We start from the raw sequence: 17,531 nt of genomic DNA on the forward strand, positions 1-17,531 counted from the left end.
TAGCAGTGCTGGCTGTTTTGCAAGGTCTCCCGTTGCAGGAATGTAGTAAAGCCAGCAGCACTTCCGTCTGTCGTCCTCCCTTTTTATTTTGTACCTGCTTTCTGCTGAACGACCAGACTCACCTAGATTTACTGAGGTGGATTAAAACAGCAGCTTATTTTTGCAATCAGAGTAAAATTTCTTGTGTGACACTGAGCCCCTCCTCCTGACAGCCTCCTTTCCAAATGCTCTTTTTCCTGCAGTGCAGCTAGAGCCAGCAGCTTCTACCAGTTTGTCTAAAGCCAGCCTGGAAGAATGAGCTTTTCAGCTTCTTTTTTGAGCAAGGAAACTGCACAAATCTCTCTTGCATGTTCTAGTCCCCATCTTAGGTTTGTAATTGTCAGTGCTGATGCCTGAGAGAAGCTTAAACTCCTCGTAAGGGGAGGGAATATGGATTCCATGTAGCAGAAGCTGAAGCCTTGGTAGTGTTACCTTACTGATCTTTGTTTTAGTGGGCAGGTGGTTTTGCCTTGAAGTAGTAAAAGTCTAGCACATAATTCCTTTACCTAAGGACTGCTTGGATAAGAGTAAGTGGCACGTAATAGGACTCAAAATGTTTTTATGCATGCTTACTTTGGTAACCGGGATCTTGGGTTTTTCTCCAAAAGAGAACTGTCTAGTTTCTAGTTGCTCACATGTGGTCCTTGTTCATATTGGATGTTGAGCTTCCAGGACATATCCAAGGGGCTAAACCCAATTATTTCATTACATAATGAAATCCCTTTGTTCTTTCTGATTGCTGATCTTGTCCCATTTTGAAGGAGGGATAGAAGAGAAGAGGCAAAGCTGTGAATTTTAAAAGCTTTCCTAAAACACAGAAGTTTACTGTGCAGCTTGTGTCAGCGATCTTCCTTCTGGGCATTCCCTGTCTCTTATGCCAGGAGAAAATCAGCTTTCCCTATTAAACTAAACCCAAAGTTTTCAGTGAATCGGAGAGTAAGAGGTAGGAGCTATGTGGCAGTGGAGGAAAGTTGTATGTGGTCAAGGGGACACCAACGTGTGTTGGTAGGTTTTGGTGCTATTTGATTAGTCTTTAGTCATCTTGGGTAGCTTGGGAATGTGGATGAACATGCTTGCCACACATGTATGGACACAAAATCAGTAACAGGTAAACTGGCAGCTTAAAAAATACATTTTGGTTTCTATCCACTCCTCCCAAAGCATGACAGGGTACACAGCACACAGGAACAGAGTGTTAACAGAACTTTTACCTCACTTTAAATTCCAGAAATATTCGAGATGTGGCAAGAGGTTTTATTGGAGACACATCCTACATGCATCCTTCCTCCTCCTCCCCTTTGTCTCTTGTCCGGCTCACATGTGCACTAAGAATGACGATCATCTAGAAGGTCCTTTCGGTGCTGTAAAGATGGACTCGTTATCTTCTGCACAGTAACCGATGGTTGAAGAGCAGAGTGAGGTGAATGATGATCTTCCCTGGGACAACTTGTGTATTTTGGGGATAGGACAGGACTTGGAAATCTGTTTTGGCTTTGAGAGAGTTGACTCTCTCCTTGTGGTGATGGTCTTTACATTCCCACCCAGGGTGTTCAGCGAGCCTGCAGCTGCCTGCCAAGTGCTGAGAGCCAGCTCTCAGTGGGTTTTGTGTTTGTGGTGTTATGTGCTGGTGGATTTTGTCAGAATTTTAAAGCGTGGCAGTTGATATTGAGCTGGTGGTGGTGATGCAGGGTTTGCAGGAGTGTGGGCCCTTCCCAGTGTGCCTCTGGTAAGCTGGACCAGCTCGGAGCCTGAAAAACTCCATTCTGACTCTCAGATTTGTCAGCAAGAAAAATCTTTGGAAACGGTAGATTATAATAAGTCTCTCTAGACGGAAAGTATCAACTGGATTTCTTCTGTAGCTTAACTAGTGTTCCCCTGCTCCAACTTCTGGTTTCTACTGGGGAAGCAATCTGGAAGAGGCATACGGTAAGTAGGAAGGCGGTGGCAGGCTGCAGAGCCCTCTCCAGACCCTTCCGTCACATCTGTGGAAGGAAATCTCAAGTCAGCTTTGGAGGGTGTCCTCTTGGATGTGATGTGAATCTGTAAGTCTGCTGTAAATGGAGCCCGGTGAGGTCTCCAGGCCGCTTTGTGTTACGAGGTGGAGTGCTTTGTGAAGCATAAGATGCAAGATTCAGTTGTCTGTACAGTAGAAGGAGGAATGAGTCTATCCATTTCCCCAGAATAGCAGGGAGATCCCAGCTTGCCAGTCAGCTGTGTAATTTTTGTGATAGAGAGGATTGAGGTATTTTGGGTGTGGAAATAAAGGGGAAGGAGAGGACAAACTTGTGATTTTTTTTTTTTAAGTGTTGATCATTCTTGAATGAGTGGAAAAGAAACTGCAGAGAAAATGAAATTGCAATAGAAAGTAGGTATTTCAATTAGTCAGAAGGCATGAAGAGGCTTTTTCCCTTTCAGAAAGACTCAGGGAATAAATTTAGCCATTGTTCTCTGGTCTTGCTTGTAAGCATCTTTATGGAAACAACTGGCCTTACAGAATTTATACGCTCCACCACATGCTCGTCTCCAGATCATAATTTCCTTGAGTGCTATCTAGTGATCTGATAGTGCCTACAATCATTACAGTCTGACTGTGCTCCTTCCCTCTTCCCCCACGCTTCCCATACGCGCTTAGGCTGGGGATGGGCAGGGGAGTAGTAGAGGAAGGCTGCAGTCCCCAGTGAGGAGATCAATTTGCTTTCTGGTCAGTCTTCCTGCTCTTCCAGATCAGTGGGATGGGCCAGAGTGGAGCCTTGAATCTCTTCTCCTCTGGGGTTTTGTTACCTTGATCTTAAGTCTTTCTTGTTGTTTCATCTTTATGTTTGTTTAACAAATGAGCTTGTATCAGATAGTGAAATGGTGGTTCCTTTTTTCATATAAAAGAAACCTTGCTGTTTCCAGCATAAACTAACCGGCTCCCTTGTGTTGGTCATGCCAGGACTTGCAACCCTTTCCCTGAGATAGATGAACTCCCCTGCCCCCTCCTTTGGGTACCAGATTGTGTGATTTCAGGCATGGTTTTGTTGTGGTGTGAAAAGAAGGTGTTAGCTGCTGAGTCCTTGTTTGTCAGCAGTACTGACAAACCCATGCTGGCATCGGCAAGGGTTGGGCAACCAATCGCAGCTGGAACAGTTATCGTTTCAGGGTCCCTGTGGGCTTCCGCTATCAGGTCACATCCCAAAATAACACTGGGCAGTATTTCAAGTGAAGAAACTCAGGCTTTGGGGCTGCATCCAGCCTGGAGTGTGAGATTCTGTGTGAAATAGTTGGAATCCCTCCAGCGTTTTTGATCTGCATGGCAGATGAGCAATAAAATGCATAAAAAACACATTGGAAACACGTGAGGAAATTCTCCAGACCCTGACGTTTCCTTCAAGTTGGCAGAGTTACTGCTGTCGAGCCTCACCTCCTGTCTCAGCTCGATTGGCTGTGCTCGCGGGAGGAGGGAAGAGGAGAGCCCTTCTCCTGGTGCTGCTGTGTCTTTCCAGGTCTCCTCCTGATGCTCTGTGGGAGGCAAATAAAACCTCACTGGCCCTCTCCTCTTGGGCTGGATCCAGAGCGCTCTGACGGCAGCAGGTCTCCATTATTTTCAATGAGGTTTTCTTTTTTTTTTTTTTTTTTTAAAAGGCTTCTCTGCTACAGCCATCCTTAAAACAGTCTATAGAGAGATGGAGAGATTTCTTTTTCCCCTAGTTGTGGCACACTTGAGTAAATGGGATATTAGAGCTGGAGGGTATCCCTTAGGTTTAGTTTAAAAAAAATCCGAAACAAACTAAAACCCAACACTCTGTGCTTTGATGGTTGGCATCCTGAGAAAATAACTTCATGGGTGGAAAACAGCTCCTTACTGATTAGCTGCTTGCACTTAAGCATTCCAGTCCCTGCTTCTCTCCTTCCCCTTGCGGGAGTCTCACTTCTGAGAAACTTAGTCCTGCTGAATAACCCACTCAGAAAATGCTGCTGTGCTGGCAGAGCGTTTCTTTGCTGGGAAATGACTTTATTGTTGGAATTCATAAAACCTACAGATCTTTAGAGGTGAAAGTCGCTTTATGAGTGACTTGATTTTTATGGTCCTGTTTCAATTCATGTTCTAACATCCAAGAAAGGTTGACATGTAATTCACTTTTAACTTATTTAAACTGATGATCTGGGACTCTGATCCACAGCCTTACAGCTAGAAGGCCGGCTTTTCCTATCCGTGAGGTCCGTGATGGTATGCCAGCAATGCAGAGGGGCCCTCGCTCGCATGTCTAAACCAACCCTTTATTAACCTGCTTAATTAAAACTGAATGTTTTTAAATGACTTGCAGTACTTAGGTTAAGCTTTGATGCATAGGCAAGGTCGAAGACATCAGCTTTAAAGATTGTTATCTAGTTACTTAAGAGTTAATTTTCAAACAGTTTTTAACATCGCTTCGTTTTACATTTTGCAGATACTTTCGTGCTTGGCATTACCAAGTCATAACCCTCTTAGTCTGCCCAGTTCATGTATGAACATGGCTCACACCACATAGCAGACAGTGACTCCTCAAATCCTGGAGGCAAACCTTCCCTTTTGCCTCTTGAAGCATGTCACTTATACTCCTGATAACGGAGGGAAACTTCCACATTTCACCTTGCACTGCACACTTGCTTTTTATCTGTCCTTTCGTACCAGTGTTTTGTCTCAGGTGTACGTTTATAATGTGTTTTTTCCTTTGAGCCTAAAAACCTCTCATCTAAGAGGCTGTTAGGCTCTGCCCGTCTAGTCTGAAGGTTTAACTGCTCTGAAGAAGCTCATGTGGTGGAGATTTTAAAGCTGCAGAGGGGTTTTGGCCTCCAACTTCATTTCAGTGATGATGAAAACAGTGTTTGGATGCATTTGGTGATTCACACTGGAAGTATCTCGATGTATTTAAGGGAAATACCCGTATTTCAATCCAATTTTCGGTTGGACTGAATTGGCTTCTGGACATTCTGATCCCTTCGTTGACTTATAGGGGAGTCTAGACGTGTATCTTGTAGCAGTGGCTGAAGTTAGATGCGGCGAATCTCAGGGAGAGGAGTGTTTTGCTCTTGATTGTTTGTGTTGGTTGATGCTTTTTATTGCAAAATGTTGGAAATACTGTCTCTTTACTCCCACTTCAGATGGTTTCCGCAGTAGCAATGTGGAGTTTGTCAAAGTTGTCCGGGGGAAAAAAAACCACCAAGTAGCTGCATAAAGGAGCAGTGCTTTTTGATGTTACAATAGGAAGGTAGTGAAAATTGCAAGAGCTCTTAGACACTATTTTTAGGCTTTTTTCTGAAGTTTTTTAGCTTTCATTGAAATAAAACAAAGCTTTTTTTTTTTCCTCAGGAAGATAATACTTCAGCAGTAAACAAATATACCTCTGAGACTGTCGTGCAGGAAATGATCTCTCAAACAGAAGCAGTAATGGAAGGGAGGATGGACATGCTATGCACTAAGTCATCCCACCAAGTGACTGACGTTTTCAGCTCAAATGTAGCATTTGGCAGCGTTTGTTAGAAGCATTTTGATCAAATTCCACTGTTAAAATAGACAAGATTTCCCAACTTCGGCAGACAACTGAGTGTGGTGCAGCTGATGTCCAGCTCTCCCCTTTGTCCTTCTGAATGTCCCTGTCTAGCCAACAAGTGTGATGAGGTGGTTACATATCTCCTGAGTCGTTTCTTACTCTTCCATAATTCCAGTTTTCCACTTCATAGGATGTGGTGACTTACAGTTCTCCAACTTAGATGATGGGGACATGCTGTCAGAACCTTTTTACGCATCACCTGCACCCAGGTGTTAGAGTGATAGGGCTCTTGCTTCTGAAGGCTGATAAGTTTGCGGTATCTTGTGACTGAGGTCCTTCTGCACTGCATGGAGCTGGGAAAATGTTACCCGAACTGCTGCTCAACGAGGCATCGTCTGGTCAGTGGAAATGAGACCAGGGTGTCCAAGTTATTTATCAGTTGGCTCAGCCTTTCTGCACAGTGTTTTAAATGAGGTTGGCTCTGTTTGTGCTGGTCACCTGAATTCTGTGTAGAGGAAGTTGATCTGAAATACTTTGAGGGCTCAGTCAGAACCCTTCAGATCCAGGGCTGATTGCTCTGAAAGACTTACAGAGGATAGCTGAAGTCCTGGTAAACTTTGGTCTGCCACTTCTTCACCTTCTGTGATCCTTTGAATCTCTGTCAGGGATTTTATCTAATCGCTAGAAATAGTTACAACTTCCCAGTTTCTCTTCAAAGGTGCCACCACTTGCTCTGTCTCGGACTGCTGCTCATTTACTCGGGGCCAAGCCTGAATAGGTGATGCACCTTATATCAAACAGCTCGTACAACTGTGAATGTTCAATCTGCACATCATCATCTTGGAAGTGTCCCTGTCTTTCAGGCTTGCCAGCTGATTGTTGGTGCTGTCACTTTGCAGTCGCTGTTGTGGCAATTGGAGGTTTCAGCTTGCTTAGGCTTTTCATGCTTTTCTTCAGGGTAGATACATGCAGGAGGAAGGGTATTTTCTAGCCTTCCTTCAAGAAAAGCTGAACTTTACAGGCTGATATAACTGCTAATTTTTGCTATCTTTGAAGGAAGGGAAGTGGGAACCCTGAAGAGTATTTTATGGTTTTCTTTTAAATCTCTGTTTAGTTTGTTTTATCCATCTCAAGTGAGTAGTTTCCCAGCTCATATGAGGTTTATGAATTAATTATGGTGAGGCAGGAGTTTCTGTCTTTCAGAGGCTGAGCCACGTTTCTCCTCCAAGCCGTGATCACATGAACTGTCTCCTCTATTTGCAGTTTTACGTGTATTGTTGATGCATTCTTTAATTTATCACCTCTAAACTGAATTAAAAGAAGCAAGTCAGAGAATCAGCCAGTTGTTTGGACCATCAGCAAGCACTCAGCAAACCAGCTAGGGAACTCTTGGGTTCAGAAACAGGCAGCAGGATAAGACACATTTGGCAGTTACCTCAGTCTGCAGCGGCCTTCGCTACTGACAATAACATGAACAGAGTTCATTGATTTCTATTTGTAGTATGCCTAAGGGAGAAATGCACTCACTCTTAGTGGTATGTGAAAGAACAGTCCCATGTCTTTTTATTTTTGCCTGATCTGTTTCTCTGTGTATTGCAGGACCTGTCTGGTTCAATAGATGATCTACCCATGGGTACAGAAGGAGCCCTGAGTCCTGGAGTGAGCACATCAGGGATTTCCAGCAGTCAAGGAGAGCAGAGTAACCCAGCTCAGTCTCCTTTCTCTCCGCATACCTCTCCTCACCTGCCAGGCATCAGAGGACCCTCCCCATCCCCAGTTGGATCTCCAGCTAGTGTTGCTCAGTCCCGCTCTGGTCCACTTTCACCTGCTGCAGTACCAGGTAATGCTACTCAGCATGTGTTGATCTTTTGGTGGGGCTGCCTCGTGCAGCTGGAGAGTGGATTTAAATGGCCAGTGGGGAGGAATTGGCCAGCATCAGTACTATGTGGTTACTGAGGTCCTGTGATCTCATTTGTTTGCTTTAAAATGTCTGTAACTTTTAAAGGATGGAGTCTGATGGGTGGGATGGCTGGTAAACCAGCAGTGTCATTTTGCTGGGTTAATGTGACTGATCTTGCTCTTGTTTTTCTCCACTGTGGTTAGCATACCCTTCTCCTGAAGTTGTTTGTAGTTCTGGTATTTAATACTCTTGCATCCTGGGTTTTGTGGTGTGCAACTTTTGTCATTAACCACTCTCCTTTTTTGCGGTGTAGGCAATCAGATGCCACCCCGACCGCCCAGTGGCCAGTCGGACAGTATCATGCATCCTTCCATGAACCAGTCAAGCATAGCGCAAGACCGAGGTGTGTGACATGAGTTAAAAGATTTAATTGTAAAGCTAGGTGTGTAACTAAAAATTAACCTGGCCTGGTGATATGGATTCTGTGGTGAGACAGCATTTAAAAGCTGCCCCAGGTTTATAAGCTGCAAATGTTTAGGCACCTTGCAGTAAATTCAACTGTTGGGTGGTTGTTTGGCCTCTTAATATTCCATCCAAGCTAGTAGTTTGGCTCGTAAAGTGTTTTCTCTGGCTTTTGACACGCTTTTCTGTGAATGTTGCTTGTCCAAGGTCCGTGACCTTAAAATTCAAAGTGAGGGGTGCTTGCAACAATACTGTGTGCCTTTTCCCCTTAATGAGGTTAGTGTGGGGGAAAAAACCATGTCAAATATCAGTTCTCATGGCTGAAAGTATGTAGTTGTCACCCTGAGAAAACAAACAAGTGAAGAACAACAAGAAGCCCCTAGGATTTGCAGAGTTGTACTGTCTACTCCTGTAACTCTAAGTTGTTTTTTTTTCTTGGTTAAAACAGGAAATTGGTTCTGTTATCTTAGCAGATAACACAGGTTCCTTAATAGCAACCACTGTAAAATCTGTCTAGGCTGTTGCTGAAAGCTGGAAGGATTTTGTTAGTGGGTCCAGGGTTGTTGTTACTGAAGAACACGTGTGTCCAGTGGCACCTCTGGATACTTTGCACTAATAATTGTCTGCTCCACTCACTGGGTAACCTCCAGGTTACATGCAGAGGAACCCTCAGATGCCCCAGTACAGCTCACCCCAGCCTGGCTCAGCCTTATCTCCCCGTCAGTCTTCTGGAGGACAGATGCACGCTGGAATGGGGCCATACCAGCAGAACTCCATGGGAAGCTACGGACCCCAGGGTGGGCAGTACGGGCCTCAAGGTGAGGCATGGTGGCTCCTCGAGGTGGGAACTGAGCTCAGCAAATAGAAAAGGCCGCTCTCTTATTGTAACATTTTGTCTTTGAGAAACTGTTTTTATTTGTTCCCTCTTAATGTGTGGGTAATACCGAACAGTGTGCTCCTTAGGAGCTGGAAGGAACTGTGCTTTGTTTGTGATGAGATTGAACAAATATGTTGCTTTCAGGGCTAGTTGTGCTTCTAAACGTAGGATCCTTCCTCCTCGTTTAAAAAGATGTAGGTTGTTCATCCAGTATAACAGAGAAGAAGGGCCATTTCTCTTTGGAGTGGAAGAAGTTGTGTGTTGTATGTTTTGGAAAGGGTTAAGTGTGTGTTTTACATCCTGTCCTGGACCATTTAGCTCAGTCTGCTCGGTTGAGGTTTGGGAGAGTTTCAGGCAGCTTTTGAATCGATGTTGTTACTTGGCTGTGTCAAAACACATTTTATGTGGCTTATATCCAAGTACTTTGACTTTTTGTTGAGGTGTTAACACTCCCCCTCATCTCTGTTAGTAATCTTTAAATATTTGCTGATAGAAAATTTTTTATGGTGATTCATAAACTAACTAGTTGAATGATGTTGTCTTCCCCTCTTTTTTATCCCCTCAGGAGGTTATCCCAGGCAGCCAAACTACAACGCTATGTCCAACGCCAACTACCCCAGTCCGGGAATGGGAGGAAGCATGAACCCCATGGGAGCAGGGAGCCAGATGCACGGGCAGACTGGTGTGCCACCCTACAGCGGCCTTCCTCCGGGGAGGATGAGCCACGCCACCATGGGGAACAGACCTTACGGACCCAACATGGCGAATATGCCACCTCAGGTGGGGACGGGGATGTGCCCCCCCCCAGGCGGCATGAATCGCAAAGCACAAGAGGCGGCTGCTGCTGCCATGCATGCTGCTGCCAACTCCATCCAGAACAGGTGAGGAAGGAGATTTCCCCTGTTCCCCTGCTCTCTGCTAACATCCCTTCCCTAGGTCAGATCTAGGTGTCAGAGCTGCGGATGGAATGAATAACCTGGATTTAGGTGAACGTTCACTTCCTTGAAGGTTTTGCCCTTCTTGGAGACTTCTCCCTCAAACTTAAGCATTAAAAAAGGAAGAGCATAAAGCTTGGACAAGCAGTGTGTTGGAATACATCCTTCACAGAATCAGCTAGGTTGGAAAGGACCTTGAAGATCATCTAGTCCAACCGTTAACCCAGCACTGACAGTTCCCAACTTACACCATGTCCTTAAGCGCTAAGTCGACCCTAATGACATGCTTAGGGAATTTTTAATATTCATAGGTGAAATCCATTGAACTCAGAGATCCCTTCAGTTGTTTTCACTTTCTGGTTGTCTTTGTTACATGAGTGCCTTAAAAGACACTGCCTGTGTGGGAAAGCCCATAAATCTACCAGACAGCCATCCAGCTGCATTTGTCTGAACCAAGGCATTACTTGTCCACTGTAATGAACTTCTTCCTTTTAGGGCCTTGATGAGCAGCTGTGGGAAAGGGAGCTGGAATTCAGCACTGAACTTTGCAACTATTTTCTACGTGTGGGTTTTTTGGGTTTTTTTATTTTTTTTTTTTTTATTGCACATTTCAGAGGAGGTATATGTGGCCTACCAGAATGCTGTGAGAGCCATGAACTTACAAATTGGGTTCCCCCAGTAAAGCTGTTTGATACATTTGTTGTCTGACTGGGTATTGTGCTCTTTATCCTGACTTAAGGGCTGCTTCTGCAATCTACTGTCTGATGTTACCTATGGCTGCCAAGAGGTCAAGTTCCCAAACACCAATAAAGGCATCAAAGCGTGTTCCTTTCAGTAACAAGTTTGAGTGACAGTTATGTATGAGGTTTTCTGATACATGTAAAATAATGTAGCTTGCATGGGTAACAAAAAGGAAAGAAGTAAAGAAAAATCATTAAATGTGGCTGGAGCACTACACTGTTCATCTATACAAATAACATATTCTCACTTAAATGCCCAGGGCTGCAGGATTTGTGGTCTGTTCTTCCCTGTAAAGGCAAGTTAACAACTGAAATGAAGTTCAGTCTGGGGATGTAGTAAACCAAGATTAAGGGTGAAAATGTTCAGAACTTGAAGTCGCTCTTTCATAATGGTTTGCATCCCCCTTTGAGAATGAGACGTAGGCTCCAGGGTAGCAAAGCTTTAAAAGAGCACCTGATCTTTGGTCTTTGGCTGGAAAAGGGAGCTGGAGAAGGTCACTTCTCTGCTTCCTTTGTAGAAGGTTTCTTTTAGCAGACCTGCTTCCTTAGAACACAAGATCTTTATGCTGAGTGTTTGGAGTAAGTCTGTGTTTCTTCCTTGCCTTCTCTAGGCCTCCTGGTTATCCCAACATGAATCAAGGAGGAATGATGGGCACTGGACCTCCATATGGGCAGGGAATTAACAGCATGGCTGGCATGATCAACCCCCAGGGCCCACCCTACCCGATGGGGGGGAACATGGCCAACAACTCTGCAGGTAAGCCAGTGCTGACTGTTAGGCATTTCATTGATTTCACTGTACTGGATTGAAAAATCAAGTGTTAAAGATTCTTTTAACTTCCTAGGGATGGCAGCAAGCCCTGAAATGATGGGTCTTGGGGACGTCAAATTAACACCTGCAACTAAAATGAATAATAAGGCAGATGGGACGCCAAAAGCAGAATCCAAGTCAAAGGTAAAATGTTTTGGGTTTTGTTTGTAATGACTCCCATCCTTTTCAGCATCCAGGGAAATAAACCCACTGCATGTTAACAGATTAAGCAGCGGATCTGTGTAGTTTAAGTGTGGTTCCTGAGAGATATCTGATTTGATTTGTCCCCCTCACCCTGAACAGACTTCTCATTAGCATCTCTGTCCTTGTAGTATGTGATCTGACTGCTAATTGTGACCATGGTTCTAACTCAGGAGTGTGGCAAGTGAGTGGGATAGACTCTGTTAGGTTGTGTTATGTTTTGGAGCATAATTAAAGAAGTGAGTGTCTCGAAACATGTATGTGTGTGTGTGTGTGCTTTAGAGCAGGCTCTGGCTACACTTGCAGTAAACCATGAAATACCCACTTATATTAATAACAGTATTCTTGAGGAGCCTGAACTCTGCCATCCCCTACAGAGACCCACTAGCTCTCAGGCCAGGAAAGGGACTTCTCCATCAGCATTCGCCTGTCCTTCCCCATTTGACCCACGAGTTCAAGCCTCCATCTAGAATTTCTAACCAGACGCCTGGCACACCTTATTTATAGGTTCTTCTTTCAGTTGTGGGCTAGTCTTGCCTTTATTAACTGGGGAGAAGGTACCTGAGCAGATGCACCTTTTGAGTCAGCTTTATCCAAGTCCCCAGAGCCTATCAATAGCTAATTAGACTGTTGTTTGAATCAGAAGTGTAAAGGTAAAGACCGTGGAGTTGAAGTGCTCCATGTAAGGAAATTCAACGTGAATTCTGCTTGATGTGTCCAGCTCTGGCTGTGCTTGAACTGTGCCAGTCGTTCCAAGAGGTTCTTCAGGATTTAACAGGAAAATTCAAACAATTGAGGGTTTTACTTCTGGGATTTGTAAACTGTTCAAAAGTGAAGGGGAACGTTTCCCAATCCTTTGGGAGTAATCAATTTCACTTGCAAAACAATTTAGTATTAGGAATTATCACCTGCCACAGTGAAACTGCCAAAAGAAGTGTAAACAAACCTGAGTTGTGTTTGGGGTGTAGGCTTGAAGCTACTCAGTTATCACCTCTCAGCTGGGAGGTGGTACACTAAAGTGTTACAGTTGTTTCACAAACAAGCCTCTTACTAATCCTGAATTAAAGCCAGAAGAGGGAGGCAAACAAGTTCTTCAGGGAGTGTTTTTCTTTGCATTACTGCCACCAGTTTCAAAGGAACCACCAAAAGCAGTTTCTGAGCCCATAGCCGCCTCTTTTGCTACTTGAAGGAGAACAGACGTTCTGCAAGTTTGATCCCTGTACCACCAGCAGTCTGTGAGAGGATTCAGAAGATCTCTCGTGTTCTGGCATCTGTCTCTACTTATGAAAACCAAGGACTTGAATGCTCTTGGGCTAGGAGATGCCAGAAGCTACAAATAAGGGTTGTTCTGTCTTCCTGGTCTGTGCTGTTCAAGGATCATCTCATGTGCTAATGAATACACTCAGTCTTGCATGTAAGGATTCATCTAGAACACCATCAGATTTGAAGGTCACTTCTAGTTTGGAAGTTCATTTTTAAGTAAGCCTTTGGAATGCCGAAACCATTTCTGCCTTTACTCCCAAGTGTATGTGATCCGGGTGGTGAAAGACAAAATAACATGCTCACGCACTGTGTCTAAAGACTTGGAGGAAGCAAGGCAGGATGCAGGACCAGAGGTTTTACCTCTAAATAGAGACTAGGTCAGTTCAGGGAAATGGATGTTTAGGAACTAGTGTGTGATACTCATACTCCATAACACTTGTATTCCAAATCCCTGTGACACCTTTCCATCACAGTCTTTCTGGATCCTTATATGCCAGTGAGAGCAAACCAGTATGGGAGCTTAAGTCATATCTGGGTAGCAGGAGCTCTCTGCACTTTGGTCAGTGAATAGGCAAGGGAAGAGAGATCTTTGTGGGAGACCCCTCACCCACACTTGTCAAACTAGTGCCTCTAACTTTTATTTTTCTTTGAGGCCTCTCTATTCCTTTGCAGTGTTTAGTGTCAGCTGAACCTGGCATGGACCACTTAGGTAAGAGAAGAGACTAACCTGAGGGCAGCATTCACCCAGGGAGAGTGCAGTAGCCACGGAGAATCCCATTTGCAGTTGAATTTAGATGTTTTCTCATCTATTTAGCAAGTGAGCCTACAAAGGATGTCTCAGACTGCTCCCTGCAAAGTGTCCTTGGTTTGGTTTCTGTAGCATTCCTGAAACCTTTCACTTTTAAAAAATACATATTCTGTGAATTCCATGAGTAGCAGCTGTTTTTGCGATACCTTTGTCAATACTTACTTGATGTTGATCTGAGACAAGTATAGGTCCAATAAAAATCTGTTCTCAGTATAACAGCAGAACTTTGAACTCTTACCTGAGTGCTTTTTTTGAAAGCATCTTGGATGTGAACTAGCTGCTTTTGTGCTGCTCAGTCCTGATATCTCTTTCCTTCTCCTAGAAGTCCAGTTCCTCTACTACAACCAATGAGAAGATCACCAAACTCTATGAGCTGGGTGGTGAGCCCGAGAGGAAGATCTGGGTAGATCGTTACCTGGCCTTTACTGAGGAGAAGGCCATGGGCATGACAAATCTCCCAGCAGTAGGCAGGAAACCCTTGGACCTTTACCGGCTCTACATCTCAGTGAAGGAGATTGGAGGTTTGACTCAGGTGAGTGTCCAGCAGCTGCTGCGGTGACTGGGTGTTTGTGTTCAGAGCTGCCCACTCTTTGGCAGTCACAAGCCAATGGGCAACACAATTCACAGTTAGCTTCGTAGCTAGATGTAAGCCATGAATTTCCATTTAACTCTTTATTTTATTTTATTTTATTTTTTAAATAATACAAAACTCAGCATCCTTTAAATGAGCCAAATGTCTGCTCTCCCATTGCCTGGTTGAGAACAGTCTTTGGTGAGATTCAAGTGTTTTATTTCCCTGCTTTGTCCAGTGCAAAGATTGGTGACACTGTCTTCATCTTTGCATCTGGCTGTCAGGTGGCCTCTGAGTAATCTGATTTGCAGTATGTCCCTGTTTGAAAAGTTTTCTGTAAGTGAGGAAGAGAGTTTACTAGTTTGGGGTTTTGAACACAACTGTATCTGCTCTGCTTAGCCCTTACTACATCCTTTGTGTTAGCTGGGAAGTGTTGATTTCTCCCCAGAAAGTTTCTTGGAGGAGAAGTAGCTGGGATTTTGAGTTTAGAGCCTCTTGTTTGGTTGTGCAGGTCAACAAAAACAAGAAATGGCGTGAGTTAGCCACAAATCTCAATGTGGGCACGTCCAGCAGTGCAGCTAGTTCTTTGAAGAAGCAGTACATCCAGTGTCTCTATGCCTTTGAGTGCAAGATTGAGCGAGGTGAAGACCCCCCTCCAGATATCTTTGCAGCTGCTGATTCAAAGAAGTCTCAGACTAAGATACAGCCTCCATCTCCAGGTGAGTTTAGATGCTGGTTTAAGGTGTGCAATGAATGTTTGAACCTGAGGATCTCGGGCACTGTACGCCTGACTCCACGTGCTGTGGGCCAGATCGGTTCCAAACTTCTCCAAAGCTGCCATCTCTGTTTCTAATTCAGTGTTCTCTGGTTGTGGAGATTAAATACTTTTGTAATGTGGGGATGAATGATACTGGGAGTAGGTCAAGCTTTGTGGGATAGTTCAGATTTTGTGTCCTACCTCTGTGCTAACTTAAGAAAAAGGAGAACCTAAAAATATATACATACCTCCATACACACACCTCAATGCTTACTGGTACATCACTGCCTTACATGAATCTGGTGGAGAGAGAAGTCTGGAGTGATCCCTTCAAGGTGATCTCTGCATGTCCTAACAGCAGCCCCTGTTATTGCTGCTTAGCTTTAGGAACTTGCTAGAAAAGTTTTGGCTATGCAAGTGCTACCTTCTGGGAGTAATGCTTGATGTGGGTGTGCACTCCTCATCCTCATGAATTACTTCTTTCTGTCTTCAGCAGGAGACAGTAAGGACTTTCTGAGGCTTTGTGCATGTTGTAAGCCAATTACAAGTTGGATGCTCTAGAAATCGAGCCCTTTAAAGTGAACTTCTGCTGTTGTTTCAGCTGTAATGGGGTGCTCCAGGTTCTAAATATTTAAGTATAGTGTTCAATTCAGATTTGTTAAACTGAAAAAGAGAAGACGTCCAGGCTAGTAGTGAGTGCACGCTCTACTCTTTAGTCTTCAGAAAGTCTGATTGTTTCTGTCTCATTTGCCTTGAGTTCATTGCTTGAATTGCTGCTGAAGTTGCCAACCCTTTAAGCTTCAATTTTCCAGTTTGTCTTATAAGTAAAACCTTCAGATGCTTTTTGTAGTCAAGAGCCTGTTCGTGTAGGTAAAATTAAAATTTTGTCTGCTTTCACGTTCCCGTAACATTTGCAAAAATTGTCTTTTTGATTCTGAAACCTGACATCATCTTTGTCTAGGTCCTGAGGAGTGGAATAATGAACCCTTTTTTGATTGTACTGCAGTTGTATCTCAGCCTTGCTAAGCCCTTGATTAACACTGCTTGTCCGAATATTCTGTTGGCAACTACATTCATCTATCCTCTCAGTTAGTGTTGTTTTTTTAAAGAACTAAATCATGTCTTTGCACTAGTCAGGAAACTGTCCCAATGTAGCTTCAACCTTGGTGTGTTCTGCGAGATAAAGCAACTTTTGTATCATTAGACTAAACTTCTGTCTAAAGTGGTGTCTGAGTTCTGCTTAAACTAGACCACAAATCCATCCCCACTTTCTTTCCAAAACCTCTTTCTTGTCCCCCTGAGATATTCAACAGTGGAACAAAGATGTTAAGAGCATTTGGAGAGGGCTGAGACTTTTAGGAGGCCACTTAAAACTTGAAGCACTAGGTGCCTGTCAGAATGGATTAGATGGTGCATCAGTTTTTATTCTGGTTTAGCTAATACGGTGGTATGTGAAGGTCGTGGGGCCGCCTTCTGGGCTGCGGTACAGGTGATCTCTTGCTTCAGCACATCAGCAGTAGGAATTTGCAGGGCTGCTATCTCAACCTCTGCACGTATGTGCAGCTCTGTTGACTCAGTCCACAGGTTTGATGTGTGCTGTGAGAGGACTGAGCTGTAGTTCCTGTTTAAACTCTTCTTTCCAATTCTCTTACTCCAGACTCCTGCAACTAGGAATATGCAGAGGCAGCACTGGAGCATGGTTGGTCGCTCTGATCCTTTAAGCCCTATCACTCAGCGTGTTTGTGCTCCTCTTTCACTTTGCTTTTCTTCCTCTGTCCTGCTCCTCTGGCTCGGCAGGAGCTGAGGGTGTAGGGCACCACACAAATCGCTCGCTCGGCTCCAGGCTGAAGAGCCTTAGAGCAGCATCGAGTCCCAGGGGGCACTACTGTTCCAGGGCCTTGCTGCGGCCCCTCCAGACCTGCACACACCTGCTTGCCTCCCAGTGAATCGTCCTTATGGAGAATAACTTCCCTGTTTGAAAAGCGAGTGGGCAACAGCGGGGCGTTTCGGAGTCCCATCGTTTGGATGAAGGGCTCTGTCATCCCATGCAGACCTTTGTGCTTTGCTGTCCTTGCAGACTTTCCAACCTGTCGGTGTTGGCTTATGCTTCCTTTTGGCCTGTTCTGTCAAATTATCTACTGTGTAACTGTGTGAATGATGAGGATTGTGCTGTTCAATCCTCCATTACCCACTTCTTGAGTCTGCAGAGCATCTAAAGGCCTTGCAGGACAGTCATCTAGGTAGAGCCGTTGGTACTGGAGCTGTTTTCCACTCAGTGTGCATTCATAACCCTCAAAAACCCAAGAGTGTTTACACAAGGGCCTTGGCGGGACAGGCTGGGCATTGCCTCGTGGGCACTGGGCACGGGTTTCCTGCACAAACCTCCTTGGGTTCCTGCTCGCAAACGGCAGCGTGTCCCTGGGGAGGCGTAATCAGTCTGCTGTTGGGTTTTAATTCCCAGAGCATGGAACTGGCCCGGCTCCAACTGTGTGTAAATTTGTGAGTGGGAGGGACGGCAGGGGGTGGGGACAAACACCAAATGGCAGCGACGCAGGGAATGTCTCGAGGCCTCTTCCTGCCGGTGCCAGCATTACAAACGGCGAATTCCTGGGGGAAGCGAGTGGAGCTGAACCGCCGCTGACAAGGGAAGGAGA

At 44.7% G+C, this 17,531-nt stretch overlaps 1 protein-coding gene across 2 annotated transcripts in view; it reads left to right on the plus strand.

The window, feature by feature from the left end:
• The window catches only part of ARID1A (AT-rich interaction domain 1A), a 59,224-nt gene that overhangs the window by 32,577 nt on the left and 9,116 nt on the right, over positions 1-17,531 (plus strand). Inside the window, exons 5-12 of one of the 2 annotated variants that reach the window (XM_026863516.1) lie at positions 7,152-7,392; positions 7,766-7,855; positions 8,565-8,732; positions 9,357-9,672; positions 11,078-11,223; positions 11,312-11,421; positions 13,872-14,081; positions 14,632-14,839. In XM_026863516.1, coding sequence (XP_026719317.1) covers positions 7,152-7,392; positions 7,766-7,855; positions 8,565-8,732; positions 9,357-9,672; positions 11,078-11,223; positions 11,312-11,421; positions 13,872-14,081; positions 14,632-14,839 — 1,489 coding nt within the window. The remainder of the gene's footprint in view (positions 1-7,151; positions 7,393-7,765; positions 7,856-8,564; positions 8,733-9,356; positions 9,673-11,077; positions 11,224-11,311; positions 11,422-13,871; positions 14,082-14,631; positions 14,840-17,531) is intronic. The other variant, XM_026863519.1, reaches the window with a different exon arrangement.

The sequence above is a fragment of the Athene cunicularia genome (assembly GCF_003259725.1).
Source record: "Athene cunicularia isolate RWA chromosome 23 unlocalized genomic scaffold, athCun1 chr23_part2, whole genome shotgun sequence".
NCBI lineage: Eukaryota > Metazoa > Chordata > Aves > Strigiformes > Strigidae > Athene > Athene cunicularia.